The sequence below is a fragment of the Leopardus geoffroyi genome, chromosome D4 (assembly GCF_018350155.1).
Source record: "Leopardus geoffroyi isolate Oge1 chromosome D4, O.geoffroyi_Oge1_pat1.0, whole genome shotgun sequence".
Taxonomy (NCBI): Eukaryota; Metazoa; Chordata; class Mammalia; order Carnivora; family Felidae; genus Leopardus; species Leopardus geoffroyi.
The window spans coordinates 10813678-10841535 of NC_059342.1; the positions used below are offsets into that span (position 1 = coordinate 10813678).

The 27858-nt window shown below is 44.7% G+C and overlaps 1 protein-coding gene across 7 annotated transcripts in view; it reads right to left on the reverse strand.

Moving 5' to 3' along the window:
- Positions 1-27858, reverse strand: part of DOCK8 (dedicator of cytokinesis 8) — a 229527-nt gene that overhangs the window by 124348 nt on the left and 77321 nt on the right. For all 7 annotated transcript variants that reach the window (XM_045469434.1, XM_045469433.1, XM_045469432.1 and 4 more), the window contains 8 exons: positions 25983-26106; positions 20775-20987; positions 14310-14395; positions 9108-9174; positions 7854-8003; positions 3708-3788; positions 2417-2576; positions 25-161 (listed from right to left, as the gene is read on the reverse strand). In XM_045469434.1, the coding sequence (XP_045325390.1) occupies positions 25-161; positions 2417-2576; positions 3708-3788; positions 7854-8003; positions 9108-9174; positions 14310-14395; positions 20775-20987; positions 25983-26106 (1018 nt within the window). The remainder of the gene's footprint in view (positions 1-24; positions 162-2416; positions 2577-3707; positions 3789-7853; positions 8004-9107; positions 9175-14309; positions 14396-20774; positions 20988-25982; positions 26107-27858) is intronic.

Consider the following 27858-nt stretch of genomic DNA (forward strand, 5'->3'; position numbering starts at 1 on the left):
ACACACTGTCACGTGAAGAGATACCTGCTTGAAAAAGCTGTTAATGGTCATGGGGGTGGCCTTGAAGTTGGATCCGACCCCATTTTCCTCCAAGGAGAGGGTTCTTTCAGAAAGCCTTCTAGATTGGGACAAAGTTCTCCGCTCCCCCACAGAACTTCTCCCTGTAAGGAAAACAATCATCATTCGAAAGCATATGCCTTTCTGTTTGAATACACAGAAGTCATTAACTTTATCATGTAAAAGACAGGTTTTTAAGAATGTATTAAAAAAATTTTTTTTAATGTTTATTTATTTTTGAGAGAGAGAGAATGTGGGGGAGGGGGAGGGGAGGGGCAGCAAGAGAGGGAGACACAGAAGCAGAAGCAGGCTCCAAGCTCTGAGCTGTCAGCATAGAGCCTGACACGGGGCTTGAACTCATGAACCATGAGATCATGACCTGAGCCAGAGTTGGACGCTTAACCGACTGAGTCACTCAGGCACCCCAAGAAGGTATTATTGAAGTGTAGTTGACGTACAATGTTACCTTAGTCTCAATGTACATAAAAGAGATGTTCAAAGTCACTATGCCAGAACACCGAACATGACCATCGCTGTTTTGAATGAAAATTTCCCTCCACTGGCCTTACTTTTCTCAGTCCCCCGGTTGGGGTCCCTAGTCCTCCTGTGACCTGAGTGGAGAAGCCACGAGCAGCCGCGGTCCCCTCCCATGTGGAGCTCAGGGTCGGCCTCCCTGCAGGGGCCAAACTGCGGCCAGGGCTGGGTCTGCAGATGAGCGTTATTGAGCCAACAGTGTTTGCTTTTGTTTTATTTTTACACTCGCCCTCCGTTGGGAGAGCCATGTACTCGAATGCCCCTGAATGCATTTGGGACTGTGACCCAAACATGCTAGGGTTGGCCCGTGTACGTTCTGAATCTGGGCTTTCTTCCGCACTCCCTGTGAGCCCCGGGCAGTGGAGCCGGGCTCCCTGGCTGACCTAACAGGGAGTAGAACCCTGAGTCACGCCCACACCTCGGCTCTGGACCCTGGTACTCTGCCTAGTTATGTGTTATCCCTGTTTGTGATTTAGGGGGATCTTGTTGCTTCTGTAATGCAAAATTAAGGGGTTCTGTTGTGAATGGTCAAATTGTTGGGAACGCTAATGTTAACACACCCCCTCTTTGAATATTCTCGTACCCTTAATTCTTGCTGTGATGCTGTGAGGCGCTTCGTGCCTCCACTGCCCGCCTGCATTTGCCACACTGCCCCGGAATAATAGACCACACCTCCCAATTGCTTCTTAGGAAGCAGCCTCTGACGTTAGGTTAATTTATCCTTGACCTGGAGATTACTGAGGACTCAGCAAACCCTATGCCTGAATCACCTACTTCACGGTGCCCTCTAAAGTCTATGCATCATTTTTTCAGGTAAGTCTACCTGGATCTACATAGAAGTTGGCATTAAACACACACACACACACACACACACACACACACACACACACACACACACCCTGTGGTGTGAAGGTCAGGATTCACTAAAGTGAGGTTTGCTATTGGTAAATCAGAAATAACCCAGCAGTTCTGACTGGCAGTTACGCAACAATAATCCAGAACAGCGGCAGCAATAACAAAGTGCCTTTTCCTCCAGTCCCCCGTTACAGGCAGCATTTCAGAAATGTCAGGGCTTAGGAATGCAGGAGAAAAGTGCACAGCCTTAAATATTTGCTGGACATACAGACACTGAGGACAACAGACACTCCCCCACAGGTGGGGTGGGTTGACCTGAAAACCCTGAACCCTCTTGAACATTTCCATACCCAACCTGTTCAGGAAATTAATGACTCAGACCAAGGGTGAGGCGATGAAAAGGAGAAGTAGGGTAAAAAAAATTGGAACAGTCACTAAATATTCTCTTGGCATCTCTTTCACTGCACGTGGCAAAACCAACCCAAAACACAAAAAGACACCACCACCAAACTTGAAGGGACTGGAAATTTTACTGAGAAACCTGAGTTTTACTTTCAGAAGCCCTATCTGAGTGTGGCTTTTCTTACGCTGACGAGCCAACCACGGTGGCATTGTTGAACCCACTGTAGACAGTTACTACACTTTGTTAATTCAAAAATTTTACTTTGAAATGGAGGTGGCTACAGAAAATTAACTTTTTAAAGTGTCAGAGCATCCAGAAAAGTCCAACCAAACATCTTACTATAAGAGTGTATTTCAGCTCCACGAATGTTCACAATAGTTGCTTTGGGGACCACTGGCCGCTCAAGCATTTGTAAGTCAGTCACAACAGTGTTTCATCCTATTTATCTTCCTCTTCCTTCCCATTCTTCACACCTTACTGCACCCCAAGCCCCCACTAATAAGCAGCTGACCTCAGAGTTAGTACCCTGGAACAACCCCCCTTTCCCACTGCAGTTGAAAATCTTACCAACCATGGACTCCACATCGGTTACCTCCCTGTCCAGGGTGGAGACATTGAAGAAACTTGTTAAGCTTATGGGAGCCCAGGCAAAAGGCATCCGGTATTTCCCCAAACGCTGGCAGAAGGATTCAGCCTGAAGTTTCAGTTTTTCAATCTTTTCTTTACTCTAGAAGAAAGCAGAAAGGGACAAGCAGAGACAAACTATATGGTGCCAGCAAGAAATCAATGGTCTTTGCTATGAATAGGACAGCCATCTCCAAAATCTCTACCCAACTGATTAAAAAGAGTGAATAGGCAGGAAAAAGATAAAACTCATCCTAGAAGTCTAGCTGATAAGAAAATGCAGATTTGAAATGGAAGAGTTTAAAGAAAATCAATATTTAATTATAAATATACCTTCAAGTAAAAAAGAAAAGAAGAAGAAGAAGAAAAAGAAGTCATTGTCTAAGGCTTGTTATACAAGCTAAACAGCAAGTGACTCTTTTAGGGGCTAGCCACAGGACTTGGATTTGCACGACGAAATTTTGGAATGAAAAATTTTACATATTATCTACCAAGCTTTCAAGAGAGCCTGTTTTTTAAAAGTTGCCTTGGGAAGCTCCAGAAAAATGTATAAAGGTTGCTAACGACTTCCTTATTAGGTTGACCACACTTCCAAGCTGTTCTTTCTAAGTTCAGAATAGAAGGTAAGTTTTAAAAAATAAATGTCTTGAGTTCAATAAATCTTATTTGAGATTTGTAAGTCCGTAGCAGGACACTGATTAAGCCAAGTAGTATTCCAGAAAGGCCATGTTTTAAAAGTCACATTGGAAACTTTTGCAAATGGTTGCTGAGAAAGGATGTCCTTTTCACAAGCTCAGTACCTATGTTTTCTACGTGATTTTATGATGTACAGAAGTCTCAGCCTATTTCTAAATATCCACACCAGAAAGGATATTTGGAAACTGGCTGCTACCATTGAGAAAGTCCAGTAGAGCTCAGGCATGGTTCAGTTTCGTGAGGTCTCTGTGGCCTTCGCAACCTGGGTCAGAGCCTTGGAGCCAACACAACAGGATGTGGCTTTGTCCTAGCCAACTTTTCTTAGATGCTGGTGGATATGTCATCATTTGTTGAATTCAAGAATTTATTTCTTTAAAAAGTTATCATCAATGACCAGTTTCTCTTCGTTCTTTTTAAAGACACGATTTAGTAATGTCTCTTATGGGGACATATGATAGACCTAACTATTTTGTGGAACTTGGGGAAAATGTCTGCTTATTCTAAAATGTCACCATTTAGTAATACCCCAACATCATACCTTTCCACCATCGCTTTCTTTGATAACCATGTAGGGTTCTGCGCAGTCTCCAATCTCTCCCTGCTGAAGGACTTTTTCAATCTACCAACAAAAATATTAAAACAAAACTCATGAATTAATCCATACATTGGCATCGGGGCAACCATCAAAACGATATTTTGTGACAATATGTGATGACAGGGAGGATGTTCGTGTTACATGTTTTTTGATCTAAAAAAATTAGTGTGAAAAAAACTGGCATGAAGAGTACCACATAGTTGTGTAAAAAAAAAAATCATAAAGGTATATTAAAAGGATGATTGTAGATACACAGCAAATGTTAACAGTAGTTATCTTTGTATGCTGAGATTATGTGCTGTTTTTATTTTCTTCCCATTGCTTATGTGTATTTTCTATTTTTAAACCATAAACGTGTATTATGCCTACAATAAAAAAATGCAATAAAAGTTATTTTATAAAACAGAACCCATGAGACATATGTAAGAAGGGAAAAACTCATTTTCTTTATTATTGCTTACAATGTAAAAAAGAGATATGGCCTCTGTAAAAGTCAGGTTGGGGACTAAAACCTTCCACAAAATGAATAAATGAAGAGAATAAATTATCTGTAATTGTCTCCCTTGTATTTCCTATTAGGGCCGCTTCTCTGGATTTAACAGACATGGGGGGGGGGGGGGAAACAGTGGATGGTACAGCTTTTCACTTTGCTAACTGGCTGGGAATATGAATTAATGTCACCACTGTCGAATATCTTCTTCCATTTTGCTTCAGGTAAACGATCTGACTGGCCATAAATGCGGCCATCCTCTTTAGGAGAAAGGAAAGGGGCAATCTGAAATTTCCCACCCCTCTGCTCCAAGAAAATGCAGCTAAACCTGAAGCCTGAAGAGAAAAACGAGTGGAGTTGATCCCATTAGCCTGTGTTGAGATTAGACATCAGTTGAGATGCTGCTTCAAAAAAAATTTGGGACTCTTAATGACAGGGAACAGACAGAGTTGCTGGAGGGGAGGTGGGTGGGGCGCTGGGCTAGATGGGGGATGGGGATTAAGGCCAGCACTTGCTGGGTTGAGCACTGGGTATTGTAAGTAGGTGACTGAGGAATCACAGAGTTCTACTCCTGAAACCAATATTGCGCTATACGTTAACTAACTTAAGTTTAAATTTAAAAAAAAAAAAAAAAAAGAAGAAATCTGGGTTAACGTATTCCATCGGGCACAGATTCTTTTTTGTTGGTTTGTTTTCACAATTCATTGTCACATTAGCTAACGTTCGGCATATACAGTGGAGTCTTGGCTTCAGGAGTCGATTCCCGCGATTCATCACTTACAGGCACACATTCTTGAGGGGCACTGCCAGTAGTATTGAAACCAGGAATACCCTAGCGATGGAGGGTGTTTCGTGGCGTTCAGAGAAAGTGGTGTGGAGCTGTTCATTGGGCATCTCTCCGTCTGAGGGAAACCACACACCGGAAGTCTCTCACTTCTCACAAAGGCTGATTCCCCCCAGCTGCCCCAGGCTGAGCACACACACCACAACTCTTGAGCTAGAGTCTGACCAGTATCACTGCTAGTCAGCAATCATTCACTCATTCATTCATTCATTCAAAAACCACTGGCTGAGCACCTTCGGGGTGGTAGCTGCTGGGGAGATAGGTGGTGAACAAGATACGCTTGGCCCCTCTTCTACTGAAGCTCACAGTGGGGAGCTTATGGAAAAAACTGGAAGAAGTTGGTTATCCCATGCAGTCAGTGGCTAAAAATGTGGTCTTTGACATGAAATCTGAACACAGATGGAGAACCTTTTTATTAGGACCCTGCAGCAACAATGGGAATGCTTCAAGCATTAGTCGTGTATAGTGTATCAGTCACGTATAGACCACAGGAGAGGGGTCTCCGGAATCTGAAAGTGGGAGACTCCAGATCTGACCAGACCAGCAGGTACTGTTCCCTTCCCTGGGGTGGACAGGGTAATGCCAGGTACTTTGTGACAAGTGCTGCAGCTGCTATGATAGGGTCCACGGTATGGCCCGTCATGTTTATGTGTAAAACAAACACATGTGTCCTTACAACCAAGGCAGGCAGGGGAAAGGGGTGCGTTAGAATTACCAGGGAATTTTCGTCAGATCAAGAGGGGCTGGTACCACACCTTCCATGTTTATACTGAAAGTTGTAAATCTCATCCTCATTCTCCATCCCTCAACTGAGAAACACAACCTTTAAGCCTGGATAATCTTTCAAAGCAACGGTATATGCAATACTAAGCCAGGAAACGCTACCTAAAATACAGTTAAGAATTGGATGTTCAGGGCACCTGGGGGGCTCAGTTGGTTGAGCTTCTGACTTCGGCTCAGTTCTCACAGTTCGTGGGTTCGACACCTGCATCGGGCTCTGTGCTGACAGCTCAGAGCCTGGAGCCTGCTTCCGATTCTGTGTCTCCCTCTCCCTCTGGCCCTCCCCCGACCTCAAAAATAAACATTAAAAAATGCAAAAAATAAAATGAAATGAAAAGAATCTGGTGTTCGGCCTGGGAATAAAAATAAGAAAGAGCTCCTCTTTATTGCATGGCATCTGCCTGCTAAATGTTACACACCATTTGCTATGTATTTAGACAGAAAGAAACAGCAATGATGCCATTACAGTAAAGTTTCGAAAAGAAGCCAGAAGCAAACCAGGGCCTGTCTTACTGAGCTTTAAACGTCTTCTCTGTATCCAGACAATTGACAGAATGCTCGTTACGGCCAAATGAATGCATTTGTACATTTGAAAATTTTGGAATCTATTCAGCAAGTTAATAGTAACCTATAGGTAGCTGCTGATACTTAGCAGGCTATGATGGATTTACCAAAATAAAGTCATCCGCTAAGAAAGAGAGCCTGAAGCAAAATCTGGCTCTATGGGACTAGTGTCTTTGGTTTCCCAGGCTGAGAAAACTTTAACTACAGGGGTGACAGGGTGGGTTCGAAGCTAATCTTCCAACATGTCTAAGTAATAATATTGCAGGAAAATGGATACATGTGAAGTCTGACAACAACAGATGTGTCTTCTTAGCAATAGGATTTTAACTTTAATGCTTCCTAAAAGCTTAAACAGATCCTCTTCAAGCAATAGTAACGTTTCAGAGTCTGTGTAGAAGGGTGAAAAGGCAGCTCACACACCGAGACATCTGCCACTTGTTAGCTGACCTCCATGTCACTTAAATTCTTTGGAATCGATATGCTACTCTCATGGGGTCATGGGGGGAATCAATGCGATTATGGAGGTAAGACACTGTGTTAACTAGAAAAAGTTCCAAACCCAGAACTCTGGGTGTACATGAAATCAGAACACCTGAATCTTGGGTTTTTTGGGTTTTTTTTTTTTTTTTTTTGCAGTTTTGGGGTAAACAGTCAGTAAGACTAAATATTTGGCTTAAGGTAAGTGAAATATCCAGTTGTTAACCTCTAACCAGGCACTTGGGTGTGTAGACGAAGTCTCCGGTTTTCTCACATCAGAAAAAAGAGTACCGCTGAGAACAAAAGGTCCTTGTACTTGGAAGTGTCCCGCAGATTTCGAGTCCCACTGCACATACGCAGTCTGTCACATGGTGCTCAAAAGGGAGGGTAAAATATAGAAAGTATAGCTCACACCTTAAATTGTCAGAGCCTGGACTTGGGAACATTTAACTACAGGTGTCTAAAAGGACATGAACGGAGTCAGGAAAGTCTATCTGGATTTCCACCACAGCAGCCTCCCGGAGCTGAACAGCCAAGCATAGGAGGAAGAGCTGGGCCAGGAGGAAGGGGGCCTGTAATGTTCCAGGCTTTGTTCCGCAATCACAACCGCCCACGGAGGGCAGGATTATCATCCCCACTTTACACATAAGGACACCAAGTCTCAGCAAGGTTTGGGTAATTACCCCAAGTCCTATAGCGATAAGGCTTCAAAGCCAGGGTTCAAAATCGAGACCGTGGGCCTTCCAAACCCATAGTTGCTCTAGTATCCCACACAGAATTTGCCTGGAAGGGAAAAAGGGGCAAGTTGAAAAGCAGACAGCGAATCGCACAGAGAACAAGTGGATACGTTCTGACATCTCCAACGTGCTCTGGGAATAACACAACAACGAAGCATCCGAATGCCCGACGTACAAACGAGATTGTGTTTAACTACCTTGACGACTAGGTAGATGTCGGAGGACGGATAGGTGACGGAAAACACGGCAGATCTCGCCTGACTCGACGGGGCAACAGAGGGCGTGTGAGCACGCAGAAATCCTTTGAACTGGTCAGAGTTCAGGTCACAGTGAAAATTTTCCGAGATCTGTCAACAAGGAACAAGGCAAAAAATGAGTCCCACCTGTTGTTCTCATGGTCTAAGTAGGTTCGAAGAGTAAAACCCCACAAAGAAATGTTGCAAAACGAGGGTCATCACAGACGTCTCTAGGGGTTGGTGGAAAATCTGATTCACATTTTGTCACAATTTCTTTTTTTTTTTTTTTTTTTTTTAATTTTAAAAAAAAATTTTTTTTTTCAACGTTTATTTATTTTTGGGACAGAGAGAGACAGAGCATGAACGGGGGAGGGGCAGAGAGAGAGGGATACACAGAATCGGAAACAGGCTCCAGGCTCTGAGCCATCAGCCCAGAGCCCGACGCGGGGCTCGAACTCACGGACCGCGAGATCGTGACCTGGCTGAAGTCGGACACTTAACCGACTGCGCCACCCAGGCGCCCCTGTCACAATTTCTAGATATTCTGGAGCTGTTTGAGAAGTGTTCCTTGAAACACTTACATTTTTTATCAACTCATCCTTATCTTCTGAATACCAGTGATGTGCTAGGCACTGCAGCCAAGAAGGGAAAGACGCCGTCTCTGCCCTCGGTTACTTTACAGTCAAGAAGGAGGAGAAAAGGGGCACTTGGGGGGCTCGATCAGTTAAGCGTCCGACTTCGGCTTGGATCACCATCTCACAGTTTGTGAGTTCGAGCCGCACGTCGGGCTCTGTGCTGACAACTCAGAGCCTAGAGCCCGCTTCCGATTCTGTGTCTCCCTCTCTCTCTGCCCCTCCCCCGTTCATGCTCTGTCTCTCTCTGTCCCAAAAATAAAATAAAATAAACGTTGGGAAAAAAAAAAAATTAAAAAAAAAAAAAAGAATTTAAATTGCCTTGTTTCATTGGTCATCCCATATGCTGCTATTTCTTTTCTCTCTCGATCTCAAACAGGCCACCACTTCCAACAGGCTCTCCCTTTAAGATTCTTCAGAGAACATAAACGACCAGCATTCCCAGTACCACTGGACGTACCAAAGGTCATCTGCTTTCAGATCTGATATGTTTTTGTTGCATAGAAGTGACATCTGAAAACATGAACCCGAAAAATCACGAGCAGTTAAGTGTGCCCTCAGGGATGGGTTGTTCCTTCCTTACCTTTTTCCTTTCTTTAACATCGTAGAGGGCGATGCTGGCAAACAGAGGTTCAACTTCAATCTCGAACCTGTCAGAGAGAGGAAGAAAGAGGGTCTTAACTTAGATGATCTTGAATTTGCTGACGGTGACTCGTTACATAAACCGGCTAAAAATGTCAATCGTTCCCCAAAATATTTGGATCACTCCGCGCAGGTGAGAATCTGCACTGGGAGATTCGTGGGAGGTTCGTGGAAGATTCCTACTTCCTGGAGATCGTGGTGGAGGCTACATTCTCCCAAAAAGCACTTGTTTGTGGCACCACAGGGGAGACAGGGAAGAATGGTCCCACGGTGTGATCCAGGATGGCCCTTCTTACCATGGTAGCTGCTGTGCTTTCTGATGGTGAAGCCTCTGTCTCAGGTAAAGCCTTTGTTCACAGTTTACCCTTTATCGCTCGGGTAGGAATCCCTATGAATTCAATTCTAAGGGACAAGGCTTTTCAGAGAGGGAAGAAAGGAAACTTCTGTTGTTTTTCCTCGGACTGATAGGGACCGTCTGTATGGGTGAATGTCTGCTCTTTCCTAATTCCACTGCAAGGGGAGCTTCTGAGTTAATAGTTGGTGGGGGCAGGGAACCGAGCACGGCCAATAAACACTGAGCTGAGTGGGTCCAGCGAGAGCTAGAAAATTCTTGGCCCTAATGGCCCATTGCCCTTGAAAGGGTGGGTTTGAAGAGACCGCATACCCGAGGCATAATCCCTCCCCACATGTTATAGCATACAAATGGAGCACAGATGTGCAGATTCCAAGTGTCTCAGGCTAACAACCCACGACCTTGGATACGGCCATCTGAGAGCACCGGTAACCAGGCCCTGGACCACCATTGCCTCGGAAGTCATGTAAATTAGGCCAAGTTTTGTTTCAAGGCATGTGTGAGAGGAGGGCTTTATCACTGGGTAACTCGTCTATCAAAACACAGGTTTCTTTGTCCCCCCTGAGATCTCCTGAACCAGAATTTCTCTCTTGGGGGGAAACAGTGGTGGAAGGTGTCCCAAAGTCTGCACTGAAAACAAGTTCCCTGAGTAAATCTGACACACACTGGTTTCACCACCAAGACAACTCGTCTGAGCTGAGGTTACTTCGCATAAGGGGATAATACATTTTCCACTAAAAGATTTCCCCCCAGGGGTGCCTGCATGGCTCAGTCGGTTAAGCGGCCGACTTCGGCTCAGGTCATGATCTCGCGGTTCATGAGTTCAAGCCCCGCTCCGGAATCTGTGCTAACAGCTCAGAGCCTGGAGCCTGCTTCGGATTCTGTGTCTCTCTCTCTCTCTCTCTCTCCTTCTCCCCTGCTTGTGCTCTCTTTCTCTCTCTCTCTCTCAAAAATAAATAAATGTTAAAAAAAAAAAAAGATTTCTCCACATAAAATGCAAATGAGACAAACACTTCGTTGTCATCCTCTTTTTTTTTATCCCCATGTGCTACAGACCTCTGCAGATATGGCATCAGCTTGATTCTTTCTTTTTGCTTGAGGCTTTACATGTTTCTCAAGAGCAAAGCAGTGACAGTGCTAGATCTCAACAGTTTTCGAAAAATTCCCCAGCTGATAAAATCCGTGGGAGTAGTAATACAATTCTGCAGGTCAGCGTCACTGGGGAAATGGAAGGCCTCAGCGTTGTCGTTAAGTTCTTACTATTCATCTGTTGACACCGCAGGTTGACCTATAAGAGCTTGCCTTCTTGGGGCGCCTGGGCGGCTCAGTCGATTGAGCGTCTGCCTCTTGGTTTCACCTGGGGTCACGATCTCACGGTCCGTGAGTTCAGGCCCTGCGTGGGGCTCTGTGCTGACAGCGTGGAGCCTGCTTGGGATTCTCTCTCTCTCTCCCCCCGCCTCTCTCTGCCCCTCCCCCACTCGTGCTCTCTATCTCAAAATAAGTACAGAAATTAAAAGAAAATGCTTTTTTTTAAAAAAAGAACTTGCTTTCTTTTTTGTTTTTGCAGCCAGTTTGTTGCAGAGCAGTGGGACAGGGTAGCTGGGCCAATCTCTTTGGCCCATCTCTCTTCTTGCAGGTGTTAAGTCGATATGGATGTTATTTAAGCCCCTTGAGTGGGCCACGCATACTGGGTAAACACCCCGCTTCTGCTTGAGGTCTGCGTTGGCAATTGGGAAGAACATCACCAGAAATCCACACTTGACGATTTTCATTAAGCGACATCCAAAAGGCTCTATTTGTTTGTTTTTTTTCAAATAATACATGTCTGTCTTTGTGGCCATGTTCTCCCACCTGTGAGAACTGCTGCTGTGTATTGGCTGGAAAGGTCTAGAAAGTTTGGTGACAAAAGGACACCACGAGGGAGAATTCCTCCAATCCCAAATAGCATAGTTACTGCACCTACGAGGGGCCGGCTGGGGGTGCACCAGTGCCTCACACAACAGGGTGGGCTCCGCGGCAACAGGGAGGAGACCGGCGGCCCCTTCCAGGCAGCGGCCCGGCTGCAAGGCTAGCATTCCGGGCTGGCTTGCAAGGGCTAGCGTCTGCCTTTCTGCAGCCCTGACTTGACCGACTGCGGGTTCACGGGGCCCCTCCTGTCCTGCTACAGACAAAAGCCCCTCTGCCCCTCCCCCTGCTGGGAGAGCCGGCTGGGGGGAGGGGCTGCAACATCCAGCGAGCCCCCAGGACCCAGGGTGAGCAGCGCTGCCCGCTCGTGTTCTCAGGAGAGGATCTGGGGAGGCTCCGCATTGGCATCACAGGAGTGCAGGGCGGGTAGGAGCCTCGAGATCATCCCGGGTAACAACCTCATCTATCAGGAAGAACTCAAATTCCCAGAGAAGCTCCGGGGGGTTGAGACACAGCCTTGAGTCCAGAGTCCAGATGCCCGAGGTGCAAACCAGGGGCTGCGTTAGGGGTCCGTGAATTCACTTCAAGACATCGATGCCCTCCCCCGAGGGCGTGAAACAATACTATGCTCACGTGCTGTTGCCTGGATGGAACATCTAGAACTTAATAGTTTCAGAAGAGCCTGTGATTTGAGGTGGAAGCCTTCTCTAGCGTGGCAGTCTGCAGGAGCAGGCTGCAATGGACCCTCCGGTGGGCATGCAAGACAGTCTGCTCCTGTGGAGGAAAAGCTACTCTAATTTTCTTTGATTTACTTAGTTCATATTTTAAAATGTATGTCTATTTGATAATGCATGTAACATTTTATGTGTCTTTTAAAGTTTATTTATTTTGAGAGCCAGAGAGAGCATGCACAGGGGAGGGGCAGAGAGAAGAAGAGGAGTTGGAGAATCCCAAGCAGGCTCCACGCCGTCAGCACAGAGCCCGGCGTCCCTGTAGGACCCAGGCGTCCCTATAACGCGTATAGTATTTTAATGTGTGTGTACAAAATTAACATACATATATGGAGCATACAGGGCTTTTTCTCACTATGAAAGTTAAACAATCAAAGAATTTGGAGATAACTGCTTTAAACTAGATGTCACAGGGTGCCTGGGTGGCTCAGTTGGCTAAGCGTCTGACTTTGGTTCAGGTCATGATCTCAAGGTTCGTGAGTTCAAGCCCCGCATCCGGCCCCGAGTGGACAGCTTGGAGCCTGGAGCCTGCTTCAATTTCAGTATGTGTGTGGGTGGCTCTCTCTGCCCCTCCCCCATTCGTGCTGTGTCTCTCCCTTTCTCAAAAATAAACATTAAAAAAAAAAAATTTAAGGGGCGCCTGGGTGGCGCAGTCGGTTAAGCATCCGACTTCAGCCAGGTCACGATCTCGCGGTCCGTGGGTTCGAGCCCCGCGTCGGGCTCTGGGCTGATGGCTCAGAGCCTGGAGCCTGTTTCCGATTCTGTGTCTCCCTCTCTCTCTGCCCCTCCCCCGTTCATGCTCTGTCTCTCTCTGTCCCAAACATAAATAAACGTTGAAAAAAAAAAAAATTTAAGTAGATGTGGCAAACAGTTGGCTCAGAAGAGGAATCCAGACTGCAGACATACAGTTATGTAGTATTTAAAAAGGAAATTTGGGGCCCCCAGGTGGCTCAGTCAGTTGAGTGTCCGACTTTGGCTCAGGTCATGATCTTATGGTTCGTGGGCCCGAGCCCTGTGTCGGGCTCTGTGCCGACAGCTCAGAGCCTGGAGCCTGCTTCGGATTCTGGGTCTCCCTCTCTCTGCCCCTCCCCCACTCACACTGTGTCTCTGTCTCTCAAAAATAGATAAACATTAAAATAATAATAAAAAAAGGAGGGGCGCCTGGGTGGCGCGCAGTCGGTTAAGCGTTCGACTTCAGCCAGGTCACGATCTCGCGGTCCCTGAGTTCGAGCCCCGCGTCAGGCTCTGGGCTGATGGCTCAGAGCCTGGAGCCTGTTTCCGATTCTGTGTCTCCCTCTCTCTCTGCCCCTCCCCTGTTCATGCTTTGTCTCTCTCTGTCCCAAAAATAAATAAACGTTGAAAAAAAAAATAATAATAAAAAAAGGAGATGAGAAGATAGTTAAGAAGTCAGAAAATTATGCATAAAAAATTGAATTTCCAGCTTCTCTTGAAACAAAAACAAAAACAAAAACAAAAGCAAAGCAGACAGTTGATAAAAAAAAAAAGGGCCTGTGTACTCGGATGGCAAGAATCAGCTCTAACCAGTAGTAGTGTCCCCTTGGGATGGTTTGCTATAGTCCCCACTGCTCCCTGCCACCCTGTTGTCCCCTGGCACTGAGACTGGGTTTTAGCCGCATCTCACATTATGTTTCAACAGCGATGCGCTGGTAAATGTTTAACAAACAAGTCCCTGGAAAGAAAAAGCTCTGATTTGTAGCATTTTCTGATTTCTATGTTGTAAATATTCCCTCATGGCCAATGTCACGCTACCTGCTTGACTTCACAGAACACAGAGCTGGGAGGAGCACAATCAGCTCTCATGAATTAATCAGAGCGGACTCGAATACACCACTCACTGTTTTTTAGTTTTTTTTTCAGTTTTTTTTTCCACCGTCCAGCTTTCCTTGTTACTTTTGTTAATGTATGCTTTTTCACTCAATTACCTTACATGACTAATTCAGGGTGTGCCTTCCCTATTATAGAAGAGTGACAGTCGAAGGCTTGGTAGAAATAGAATCGAGTGTAGCTGACTCCAAAGTCTACTCCTCCCACCACCTGACAGGTGCCTGATTTAGGCTCTGTCGACAGAGACGGTTTCTGTCTAAAGGGCAAGATAAGCCTCAGTGCCGTGTTTGGGATGTTTGCTGATACTTACTTCAGGGTCAGGACCTTGACCAGTATTCTGTTGCCCAGATGTTCCTTAGGACATTCCGGTACCGGACGTATTTCCACGGCATCCTCCTATTATTAAACACATGGTAAAGAAATCATTAGTGAATTTCCACGAGGGGTTCCAGCTGAAGTGAGTCCAGGGAAGGGAAGGCTGCTGTCCAGGGCTCGACTGTCATTTGCTTTATTTCCAATTGTGGGATAACACTTGGACTTTTTATCCAACCCCAAGCTTCAAAGTCAACATTGACAGCAAACAATTTCTCCTTTCAGAAAGCTAAGCATTTAAGACAAAGAAACAGAGGGAGGAAGGAAGGAAATGTGAACAGGAATATGGCTGAGTAACACCCACCAGATGGCATTGCAAAATCTAATACCTATTGTTGGTATTTCTGGCTTTTTTTTTTTTTTTTTTTTGCTTGCTCTAAACACACATTCAGAATATTTCTCCCGTCAAAGTTTTACTAGTAAATATGTGAGTTTCAGGCTTGAGGTCTGAGTCAGAATAGCTCACGTCAGGCTACATGTAAACCATCAGGACTAAAATATAGTGTCTTTCTCAGTTCACTGTTCTCTTAAACAGATGATATAGAGACTTGGGGTTGAATATGTATAGGTTCTATGCCTGCATATCCAGCTAGAGCTGGCAAAAGTTCTAAGGACAGGAAGCGCAGTAATGACAAATTAGCAATGACTTAGTAATGACAAATACACCTGTCTATTTTACCACTTCGGGACTCAAGACTTAAAAAGAAGTATCAAGTCCCTGAGGCAACTTTCAACATTCAAATCTGAGCTATCATAATATTTTTTAAAAAATTGTTTTTTGAAGTTTTATTTATTTTTGAGAGAGAGAGAGAGGAGAGGCAGAGAGAGAAGGAGACACACGATCTGAAGTAGGCTCCAGGCTCTGAGCTGTCAGCACAGAGCCCAACACGGGGCTCGAAGTCACAGATGGCGAGATCCTGACCTGAGCCAAAGTCGGACGCCCAACCGACTGAGCCACCCAGGCACCCCGACAGTATTTTAATTATATCCATATATTCAAAGATAACAGTGCAAATCCCTGAAAACTTGAATTCCTGCTCTTGCAGTAGACTCTCTAAACACGGGTGGTCTGCAAGTCACAAGGGTCCAAAGAAGAATCGTGTCTAATTATATTCTCCTGGCCTACAAATGATGGGAGCTTTCCACCAAATACCCCACAGCGACAGGTAACATTTTTAAATACAGCAGTAGAATCCTGTCCTCGGTAAATCTGAACCCAGATGGGTGGAACAAAGTAGCAAACCAGCTGTACCCTAACCTCCGTTCCTCAAGGCCCAAGCCCGGGTTCATCAGATGGCCACCTTGCCCGCTGGAACTGCTGATCGTGTTTCGGGAGAGCCACTGCTTGATGTCCACACTGAGTTCAACTCCCTCCAGAACAAGCTGGCACTTGTGGGGTGATCAGAGCTGACACATTGAAAAGCGAGGCCTCCTCCCACCCCACTCCATTGGAGAAGAACCTCAACACATATTCACGGGCTTCTGAGGCTACCTCTCTGATCTGGATTCCAACCCTTAGGATCCTTGGCTAAAAGCTTTTCATTGGGAGAATGGGAGCATACACAAAATTGGAGACAGTAATGTAGTGAACCTCCCTTACCTGTCACGTAAGTTTCCACAAGCTCAACTCAGGGGCAACTTGGGTTCACCTACAGTCCCATTGACTACCTTCTCCTCCCACCCCCACACTCAATACTGGATTACTTGTAAGCAAGACTCCAGACATCATATCATCTCTTCTGTAAATATTTCAGCACACATCTCTACAAGATAAAGACTTTGAAAAACACAGAACTATAAAATCATTATGACTCTTGAGAATTAACAGTAATTTCTTATCATTGCTGAATATTTAGTCAGTTCCAAATTTCCCCAAAATGTATCCATTTTGTTGTGTGTGTGTGTGTGTGTGTGTTTTGCAGTTAGTTTGTTAAATCACGATCTAAACAAGGTCTACATATTGATATCTTTCCTAAGTCTCTTCTAGTCTACATGAATTTCTTAAGTCTTATAGTCGTCTGCCGTAGGAACTAGCTTGCAAAGGAGGAGAAGAGAAAATAAAAGCTTTAGAGGATGCTTGTTGTTCTATCTTGCTGAGTGTGTGTGCGTGTGTGTGTGTGTGTATTTAGAGAAAGAAATGGGGGGAGAGACAGTAAGAGAGAAAGAGAAAGACAGTATGAGAGATGTTCTTCCATCAGCTGACCCAATGGATCCTGGGGCCAACTCTAACTCTGCCTGCCTATGATCTCATCACGTGAGCCCCCCCCCCCACCCCCACTACTTTTCTTCTTAACTGGTTTTTAACTGGGCTTTGTCACTTGCAGCCTCAAGAGTCTGAATGCAAACTCTTCTGCGATTCAGAGTATAGTGGCATGGTTTTAGGGACCAACACATAGGATACCTTTTATAGAACCCACAATGAATCAGGGAACAGACATGCCTCATAGAAGCTTAGTGGTTGTGGGGCACCTGGGTGGCTCAGTTACTTAAGTGTGGGACTTTGGTTCTGGTCATGATCTCACGGTTCATGAGTTCAAGCCCTGCATTGGGCTCTGTGCTGACAGCTTGGAGCCTGGAGCCCGATTCTGACAGATTCTGTGTCTCCATCTTTCTCTGCCCCTTCCCTGCTCATGCTGTCTCTCTCTCAAAAATAAATAAACACTAAAAAAAAAAAAAAAAGAAGAAGAAGGGGCACCTGGGTGGCTCAGTCGGTTGAGCATCCGGCTTCGGCTTAGGTCATGATCTCACATTTCATGGGTTCAAGCCCCACGTCAGGCTCTGTGCTGACGGCTCGGAGCCTGGAGCCTGCTTTGGATTCTGTGTCTCCCTCTCTCTCTGCCTCCCCCTGCTCACACTCTATCTCTCAAGAATAAATAAAATATTTAAAAACATAAAAAAAAAAAGAAGTGTAATGGTTGCATTCTACTTTTGCTTCTCCTGCAGGCTCAGTCATAATTGGGATATAATGGTCCACCTCTCTTCTAATTCTCCTCGCCAAGAAATAAAGTAATGGTAATATTAAATCGTTTAATTAATGTGCTTTCAAAAGAAATCAGCATGTGTGATTACTTCATGGGAGCCAGAAATTTACCTTTCTTCCACAGGGCTACCTTTGGAGAAAGTGCAAATTACAAGGGCAAATGCAACCTCTGGGTGTATGAGCTTCAAAATATTAAAGGCTGGTCTAGGGGCCCTCCAGCACTGTAGACATACCAATTTACAAATAATTGGCACACTAATTACAAAGCATTCCTCTCCACTCAATAAAGCAGGCCCATTAGGGCCTCTGCTAGATCATAACTCTCAGTCCTAATCAAGTTTCTGCATTGTTTCAAAGACCATAAAACAAAGCGCCTTCAACACAGTCTGTAACTCATTCTTGCACTCAATGTGGGACTGGACACCCTCCCGTGTAATCCCGCGAGGGGGACTCCAATGAGCTGCTGCCTCACTGGACATGTTCTCCCCGCCCCCCTTTCAAATTGTTTTCTCTCTCCTGATGTCCACTTTGGGACTCTTTCTTACATATTGGCACCCCCAGCATGGAACTTGGAGGAAAAAGAATGCATGTGAAGGTCATATTTAACACTGGTAATAAGTTTTAAAGTTTCCCGTGGAAACTGAAAAGGTATGAGATAGAATGTGGTTGCTGATATCACCTCGGGGTTTCAGTTACGTGTGCTAATCTACCAGCACAGTTACGTGTGCTAATCTATCTATCTATGTAGATAGATAAATAGGCAAACATAAGATTTGGGGTTAATGGGCTAGGAGCACCATTCTGTCATTTCACCTGCCTGTTGAATCTTGAACAAGTCACTTTACCTCTCTGACTGTTACTTTGCCATCTCAAGAACGGAGGCAATAAGTCTGCCCACATCATTCATTTTTGTTTGTAATCTGCCTCATTCAGAAAAGGAATTTGAGGCCACTGAAAATAAATCAAGAGATGAGAAAACCAAGATGGTTGGGAAATAAAGATAAGAAGGAAAGAAAGAAGGGGTGCTTGGGTGGCTCAGTCGGTTGAGCATTTGACTTCAGTTCAGGTCATGATCTCACAGTTTGTGAGTTTGAGCCCCGTGTTGGGCTCTGTGCTGACAGCTCAGATCCTGGAGCCTGCTTCAGAGTCTCTGTCTCCCTCTCTCTCTGCCCCTCCCCTGCTCATGTGCGTGCATGTGCATGCTCTCTCTCTCTCTCTCAAAAATGAATAAACATTAAAAAAGGTAAAAGTAAATTTTAAAAAAGAAGGAAAGAAAGCTGAATATAATTCAGGACACCAATAAGTAAGCCACTAGATTTAGTAGTGATGAACAGAAATCTGACCCTAAGTAATGAATCCAGGAGAGCCAATGACAAGACACGCACAGGTCTCCTGTGTTTGCGTTTCCCCTGAGAGACACTTTCCCTCCGGGTCCTCACTGAGGCGTAGGATGAGGTCAGTGTCCTCAATGATATTTGCACAATACACACAATATCCTATCTCATGACAGATGTCTGCTTTCCTGTCCTTTCCGCTGACCATTGGTAAACTCATAGAAGGGCAAGTCAGCAGTCACAACACCCACGGGTGGGGGCTTCAAAAGGTTTAAGAATCAAGCTCCCTAGGGGCACCTGGGTGAACCATTCAGTTGAGGGACCAACTCTTAATTTCAGCTCAGGTCATGATCTCAAGGTTCATGGGATTAAGCCCCACATCAGGTTCCATGCTAAGCATGGAACCTGCTTGAGATTCTCTCCCTCTCTGCCCCTCCTCCACTCACATGCGTGCACTCTCTCTCTCTCTTAAAATAAATAAATAAACATTAAAAAAAAAAAAAAAAAGAACCAGGCTCCCTAATGGTCTTCTTGCTTGATCCAAAAATTAAATTTAAAACATTTAGAGGCATGGATGGACAGTGTATCTTTTAGGCAAAAATGCCCCCCAAATCATATATTTTGCAACAGAACTTTGAATAAAATTTGGACCACGGAGATATTGCTGTAGCCAGTTTTGGCACGAGCCAGTAGCAGACATTCTGGCATGAAATACTGAGAGCCTCATATAAAGTATAAGGAGCCTAAACAGGCTTGGAGGACGGTCATTTCTCAGCCCATCTGAAGCACCCCCCTGGGGATGACCACAGGTAAAGCCTAAATTATCACACTGTTCTGGGTCAGCTCTGATATATAAAGAAGTGGACAATCAAGGTTCTGAAGTTCTATGCATTAAGAGCACAGCTATGATCACTTTTGGCCAGAATGTTTTCAAAGCAATTCTCTTCAGGCTGTTCACAGAGATTATTTTTCTTTCTTTCTTTCTTTTTTTCTTTCTTTCTTTCTTTCTTTCTTTCTTTCTTTCTTTCTTTCTTTCTTTCTTTCTTTCCTTTTCTTTCTTTCTTTCCTTCCTTCCTTCCTTCCTTCCTTCCTTCCTTCCTTCCTTCCTTCCTTCCTTCCTTCCTTTCTCTTTCTTTTTCTTTCTTTTCTTTCTCTTTCTCTTTCTTTCTTTCTTTCTTTCTTTCTTTCTTTCTTTCTTTCTTTCTCTTTCTCTTTCTTTCTTTCTTAAAAAATTTTTTTAACGTTTATTTAGTTTTGAGAAACAGAGACAGACAGAGCATGAGCAGGGGAGAAGCAGAGAGAGAGGGAGACACAGAACCCGAAGCAGGCTCCAGGCTCTGAGCTGTCAGCACAGAGCCCGACGTGGGGCTCGAACTCACGGACCGCGAAGTCATGACCTGAGCCCAAGTTGGGCGCTTGACCGACTGAGCCACCCAGGCGGCCCTACAGACATTATTTTAAAAAATATTTTAACAAAACACTTAAGAACACCAAAGCTTAGGGGTACCTGGGTGGCTCAGTCGGCTAAGTGTCCGACTCTTGACTTCGGCTCAGGTCACGATCTCACGGTTTGTGAGTTTGAGCCCCACATTGGACCCTGAGCTGACGGCGCAAAGCCTACTTGGGATTCTCTCTCCCCTCTCTCTGCCCCTCCCCTGCTCGTGCGCGCTCTCTCAAAATAAACAAATAAAATAAACATAAAAAAAAAAAAAGAACACTCAAGTTTAAGTAACACGCCTTGATGGATTAGCGGCAAAACAGATCCCCCAAATCACTGAATGGTTTGACTCACTGCGTGAGGTTACTGCATGCAGACCGTAAAATGTTCTGAAGATTAAATGAGATGGTATCAGTGAAAGCGTTTCGTTAACAGCTATGGAAATCCTGGTTGCTATTGTCGGAACCTCATTTGTAAGCTTGATCGATAACTGGTTTTGCTATTCCACAGGCCTGTTCTGGTAAAAAGAACAGCCCAGAAATCATACCGTTGGGCCTTCTGGCAGTGCTATAGAGTAATGACAGACAATAGCAGTTTCCTGGAGACTCTGTGTCCCCACTGCAGTTCACACATGGAGATGGCCGCACCCACCTCGTCCACCGCTGGGTACAAGGCAAAGAGCTCTGCCTGCCGATTGGTCCTCCGAGCCTCCTCATTCTGCTTCTCGAAGTCCTCGGCACTCACGTGCTGCAGGAGGTTCTCCAGCCGCTGGTCAGGCTGCAGGCTGCGGAGGTCGAAGCCACACGCAGTGAGGGGACCTTTCCCGGACACGTCACACAGCACATTTAAGTGGCGGGGGCGTGCCTGCGAGAAAAGACACATCTTGTGAGAAAGATTGCGGGTCTCAAGTGAGTCCGGAAGCATCTGGGATGTCAGACCCCTGCTCCAACGTGGGATTACAGAGTCACGCCTCAGGTGGCTTCTGAGCAAAGCAGTCACATCTTAGCCTCCTGGTCGGAATATCCTAAAATGAAACGTCTCCTTCCCACCTGGAAGCAGGTAATTTACTCATCGGATGTGGATACACTGGTCCTTGAGGAAAGGTTTGACCACAGCACGGTGTTCCTGTTAGTTCTGGGGCCATGTTCTTTTCTGGAGGTGGGAGCCAAGTCTCTTGGGAACCTCACTGAGGTCTCACGCTCAAGCAAAAAAGAACTGAAATAACATATAATAGAAAGGGGGCTGGACTGGGGCATAGAGGGATCCTGGCCTAATCTCAACTCCAGAACTTGGCTTTTGAAACTGAAAATGAGAGGTTGTATGAGAAGCCTTCCAAATTAAACCTCATATAAATTCCCACACTCGATATTATGCTTCCAAAGACAGAGACGTGGGGGTGGGAACACCCTTCGACGGGGCTTTAGTAACAGTTAGGGCAACAGGAACCAGAACAAAAAGCAGGAAAGCATTTGCCAGTCAAGTAGTGTCCACTTTTGGCTTCAGTGTGTTTGAAAAAAGTCGTAAAGCATTCACAAGCAGATGCTTTATTCCATTAGGAACGTTTCAGTCACGGGGAACTGCAAACCCAGCCAAAGATTTGGCAAAGCCTTGACAACCATAATTAATGATACGTGGTAAGAATGCAGATGGAACTATTACAAACATCTGTAAAATTAATGGTAAAATGTTATCCTAAAGTTCTAAAAAAAATGGACCTGGTACTGTACAATGTCTACGATGTATACTTTTTGTGACATCCATCGACCTTACAGAAATTCTACTCTGCTAGATCATAAATTTGACCTAACTGTGCTAGCAATAATCAATATAGTACTTTAATCATTGATACTTCTTTGGCTTAGAATTTATGAAAGCCTTGGGAAAAGGAAGTGAATTTACCAAGTTTCTTTAAAAGGACGTCAAGAAATATATATGATGTCCATAATGTATTCTAAGGGCATAAACTGGACAAGTAAGCAAGGACTGTGAGGACAAGAGCATCTCTGGAACATTGTTTATAGCAACAAAATAAGAGAAACAATCTAAATGTCCCCCAAAGAGGAAGCATTCAGAGATTCTGGACCTTGCATCCGAGGGAATGTATGTAACCATTTAAAGAAAACCCAGGAAACACGTATTCGTTGGAAGAGAAGGACGGTCGCAGTATGGTGTATTGTTAATATGACAACGGAGGGCATACAATATTAGGTATAATATGATCTAATTTTTATGAAATCTATGTGTCCACAGAGTTATATCATGTATGTGTTGCACCTACGTAAATTCAGGCACCTGGCCTCACCATTCCACTCAGAAGGTGCCAAGAATGGCAGTGACGTGGACGATGTTGCCGGTTGTCTCCCTGCCTGAGCATCTCTGCACGGTGAGTATTAGTCTAATACTGAAAACCATACAACTTTTGCGTAACTTGACTCCACAACCCAGCTGAGGACTTAGTTGAGTGCAGGGAGTACGCTGAACGAGGGTGCTTCATGGGGGTGTTGGTAATTTGCCTATCCTCTCTCAGCTTTCAATTGTATACTCTGGCACCCAGCAAGCCACATCTCGGCTTTGCCACGGCTCCCTTTGGGTTCCGCCAGGAGGGGGGCGCTATAGGGAGACCGGATGGCTGGAGCGGGGGAGAAGGGACTCCCTCCTCCCTCTTTGCTTGCATTTCCTCACACTTCGGTAGTGGCAGTTGGTTCTGGCTTTCGGCCTCTTTGGGCATCTTCATCTCACCTCCTTGGAGGTACCAGCACCAGGTGGACAGTCCCACGTCTAAGAGGTCAGAGTCCAGACTCCCTGACCCTGTGGGGTTTTTCCTCTGAGATCCGGAAATACTCCCCACAGCTAGGTCCCGCCCCCGCCCCAGGGATTTGAGTCCCAGCTCCGAAGCCACTCTTCAGAGTTTCTAGGTTCTAGAAACTCCAAACTCTTCCCACTAGACCCCCAGTTCTTGAATGTGGTCTTGGGACCTCCTGGGAAATGCTAATTAGAAATCGAATTATTGAGTGCCACCCGCCCAGAACTAGTGAATCAGAAACTCCAGGGTGGGGCCTAGCCATCTGAGTTCAAACAAGCCCTCCAGGGGATTGCAGTGAAGCTCCAGGCTTCGAGCCACGGCCCTAGGCCCCAGCCCCAGGGTGACGTGCTGCTTCCTGCACCTAAAGTTTCTGTTGGACTTCGATTTTCCTGTTCGGTTCTCCGGGTCCTCCAAAACCTGTTTAACCAATTCCCTCGGTTACATTTTCTTGTTGTTAAGATATCTGGGGTGGCGTATCTGATAAGTGACCAAGACGAGGCCTAATTTAGGTGACCAAGACAAGGTCGGGGCACCGGGGTGGCTCAGTCGGTGAAGCGTCCGACTCTTGGTTTCGGCTCCAGTCGTGATCTCACGGTTCAGGAGTTCGAGCCCCGCGCCCAGCTCTGTGCTGACAGCGGGGAGCCTGCTTGGGATTCTCTCTCTCTCTCCCTCAAAATAAATAAACTTAAAAAAAATTGAATTTAGTCAAAATTACCAGTGAAAAAATCCCTTAAAAATCCCCCACAGAGCACTGGTATTCCATGCTTGAGGAAGCCCACCATATTCAGTCCTGGAACTGATGGCTGATTCCTAGGTAGAGCTCAGATAAAGCAGTGAGCTTGGCTGTAGAGACCACGTGGTTTGAAAAACAGTATTGTAGAACTGTCTAGTCATTCAGCACGGTGAGATGCTTATAATGAGAGCCAAGCTGAAAGCTACACCAGTTCAGAAAACGCCCTATAGAAACGCAGACAAATTTCTTCCCCTTTGTTTTTCGTACCTATAAAAGTTGGAATAGAGCACTGGCTTTCTAAAAAAATTTTTTACCTGTGGTAAATCTACATAAAATTTACCATGTTAATCATCTTTTAGCGTACAGCTCAGCAGGGTGAAGGACAGTCACACTCTTGTACAACCAGTCTCCAGAACTCTTCACCTGTACCCATCTGTGATGCAACTCTGTCCCCATTAAACGGTCATTTCCATTTCTTCCTCTTCCTACAGCCCCTGGCAACCACCATTCTATGTTCTGTCTCTAGGAATCTGACTACTCTGGGGACCGCACACATGGGGAATTATACACTTTTTGTTCTTTTGTGACTCTTTACTTAGCCTGTGTGGGGCACTAAGTGTGAGCTCGTATTGTCCTGAATGCTTCACACAAATTAACTCATTGAATAGTCAAAAGACCCCATGTGTTAGTGACTAGCTGTTATTGTCATTAGCGTTATGGACTTGAACGTGTGTGTCCCTGAAAAATTCTTATGTTGACATTGCAAGTCCCAATTGGGAGGTAGGACCTTTGGGAGGTGATGAGGTCTTGAATCTGGGGCCTTACTGAATGTGATTAGTGCCCTTCTGAGAAAAGACACGGGAGAGTTTGTTTCCTCTGTCTTGGTCTCCACTGTGTGGAGATACATCGAAAGGCGTCTGCAAACCAGGAAGAGGGCTCTCGTCAGGAACCAAATCAGCCAGCACCTTGATCTTGGTCGTCCCCCTCTCTGAACTATAAGAAACAAATGTCTCGTGTTTTAGCTACCCCAGTCTATGGTAGTCTATTACACAGCCCAAAGTGACTAAGACAGTTAGCTTCCCTTAAATAAGTAATAAGTACTTGTTAGAGAAACTGGGTAAAATTGAGAAAAGAATACTTTTTAAGAAGTTACAGGAGTTCTAGTACCCAAAGACAATGCCGTCTGTGTTTCTGTAGGCATCTTTTTCCTACCAAATTCAAAATTTTGATTCCCCACCAGTGTTCTAAATTTCGATTCTTGATTGTGGCTTAACATTAACATATTTTCAAAATTCTCTTCTAAGATTTCAACTGCTCCATAATTTTAATAGATGCACAAAATATATATGCTCAACTATTCCTCCACAGAATCCCTGCCTCAGTTCTCGATCTTTCCAGTCAACTATGGCTGTCCTTCTCTAGAGAAATTATTCAAATACATTCAATAGACTGTTCCAGATTCCAAATATTTACTTTGCCCAGTTAGTTCAGATGCTTCCGTTTTTTCCCAAACGGTCCAAGTATTCTCAAACCCAAACTAGTGTCAAAGTCAGGGAGCTGTGATTTAAAATGAGAAGAGACCAAGTGAAGAGACCGTCATTTCCCATCAAGTAGACTCGGGTGAGAACATGACTCCTCCAAGATCACATAACAGTTGACCAAGATGGTCAGAGAGCATGTCCCCTAAGGCGCGATTTCATTTATGCCATTGGGTCCCCATACCCAACACTCCTTTCTAAGGTAAATATTTCCTAATTTTTCCTTTCCCATCCTGAAATGCAATGTACAGCTGATATAACTTACTTACACACAATTAGTTTTAAAATGAACTCAAAAAAATTTAATGGAACGAGGAGATAAAAGTAAAAATTATAATATAAAAGATGGCTTTGTTATCATCCTTGTTTCCCAGGGGAGGAAACCGAAGCCCAGGGAGGTAAATTATCCTGTCTGGGGCAACAGAGTGGGTATGTGGCAAAACCACAGAGAACCCAGGCAGTCTGGCTTTCACTCATTCTGCACGCAGCCTGCCTTAGGGACGCCCCTGGGTGTCCTCAGGAATTGTAACAGGGGTGGGCTCCGTGGGCACCCTTCCTCCGCTTTTATGTATTTTCATTATTGAACTTGTGGGTTCTCATTTGAACAGCAACTTCTGTAGCTACAAACAGGTTTGAAAACCAGAAATCCCTGACTCAGATGGTAGAGTCCCTCCTACTCTGACATTCTCTGAGTCTCTAGCCTTTTTTCTAGTTAAAACATCAACAGCATGCCCTGGGCAGATCAGACGGGTAACCTGGTAACCATGTTTGTTGACAGAAAATACCTGCGCGCTGGGTTCACTGTTCTCCAAGGACTCTGACTCAAACGTCTGTTTCTGAAGTGTCTTGTGAAAATCTCTTCGGGATCCAGTCTTTTTAAAGCTGCAAATCTCCGTACTTCCTTGGTTTCTTTTATGGTTGTTATTATATCATTTGGAGAGAGAGAGAGAGAGAAAGAGAGGGATGCAAACATATTAGATTCAAAACAAAAGTAATGGCTTACGCGTACACAGGGCACTGAGAGATCTTGCAAAGAGAGACCGATTGTAATTCCTCACATCTAATTATGCACCAGGCCTAATACAAAGCTGCGCTGTAATGAGAGACAGACTTGCCTCCTGGCTGGCTCATTATTAAAGGCAGGAATGGTCTGGGAAAATGCCACTTCGGAGGTGTGGTCATTTCAGCTGCGGGGCATTTGGCAACAAGCTGACGCTAAACTATGACCCCAGTGTTAAGAGGCTGGAATAAATCTAGCAATGTGCAGAGCAGCAAATAAAGATCGTTTGAAGATAAAAATAGAGGAAAACGTTTAATGTCCCCATCAGTGTTCTTAATGATGAATGAAAAAGGCAGGACATGGTTAAGAAAAAGAAGAGATAAATGACGCACATGCTAAAAATCTTTGCTAATATTCTCAATCTCCACTCCACGCACTCCATTAAGATTGTGTTTCAAAAATGTCTAGCTATGAAAAGGGTTTAAAATATAATGGCTACCACTGTCACTGGAGAAAGAAATGAGACCACCATGCAAAAGGCAAAAGATAGGAGTTGTCAAATAATAACTACAGAAACCAGCACGCCTTTTCCCCATTTTTCTGACTCACAGTCTTCTTGGAAAACAGGCTGCAAAGTCAACCACACAACCACACCGCCATTTTGTTTGATTTCTCACACTATTCGAAACCCCCCTGAGCAGGTTGGTAAAAGGATATGAAATGAGTTAGGATTTATTAGGCTGATCAAATGGCAGACAGATTAAGCAGGAAATGTGGGAGAGCTACCAGCAACGATCCAAATACAGAGTCTATAACTCTTTGGGAGGGATGAAGTGTTGGGTTATGCACAGAGCTGATAGTCAATAAATTTTAGTTGATTAAGCTAACTAAAGAAAAAAATGAGATGCCCCAGTGTTGTCTGCTGGGAGAACAGCTCTGTCCTTCGATTTTACTGTGCTCTAAAGACAAGCAATTTGTTTTGAGTGAAAGGAGACAAGGAATAGCGTAGAAGACACACAAGATGGGTATGGTGACTAACTCAAGTCAAAGTTTACTATAAATGGTCATCGTTAGTGTCTCTTTCATTGCCCCTTGCATTGGCCACTTGCATTGCCCCGATCTAAACCTGTATCGACAGGGCTGGGTGACCAGCAGGCTAAATTGGGAACTGAAAAAAAAATAAGTCAATGAGTAAGGTACACTCGGAATAAGGAAATAAGACTAAACATTTAGAAAAGATTTCAAGAGAAATTTCCAGAATAATTTCTGGTTTGGAATTCCTAAACACCAACCAAATAAATGAAATTTAAAATATATTGTTCATAGACATCAATTCCCAAAAAGTATTCTGGGGGACCCCTTCAAACAATGCCCCAGAAGTACTAACTACTTAAAATATTTAAGAAAATGATTTTGGTTCCAGTTGCTCTAAGTGTGCAAATGGTAGTGTTGAGAAGAGCAGATACATGTGTGAGCAAGATTTATTTTATAATATTTACTTTCTGTGAACAGAAGATCTTTGAGAGAGAGAGAGAGACTTACATAGGATTTCATAAACCTGTTAGCTTCTTAAAAATTATTCTCATCAAGAGACACTTAGGAATATCCAAGTGGGTGTTGGATGGGTAACCAGTGCACAATTTTTTTTTTTTTTTACTCTA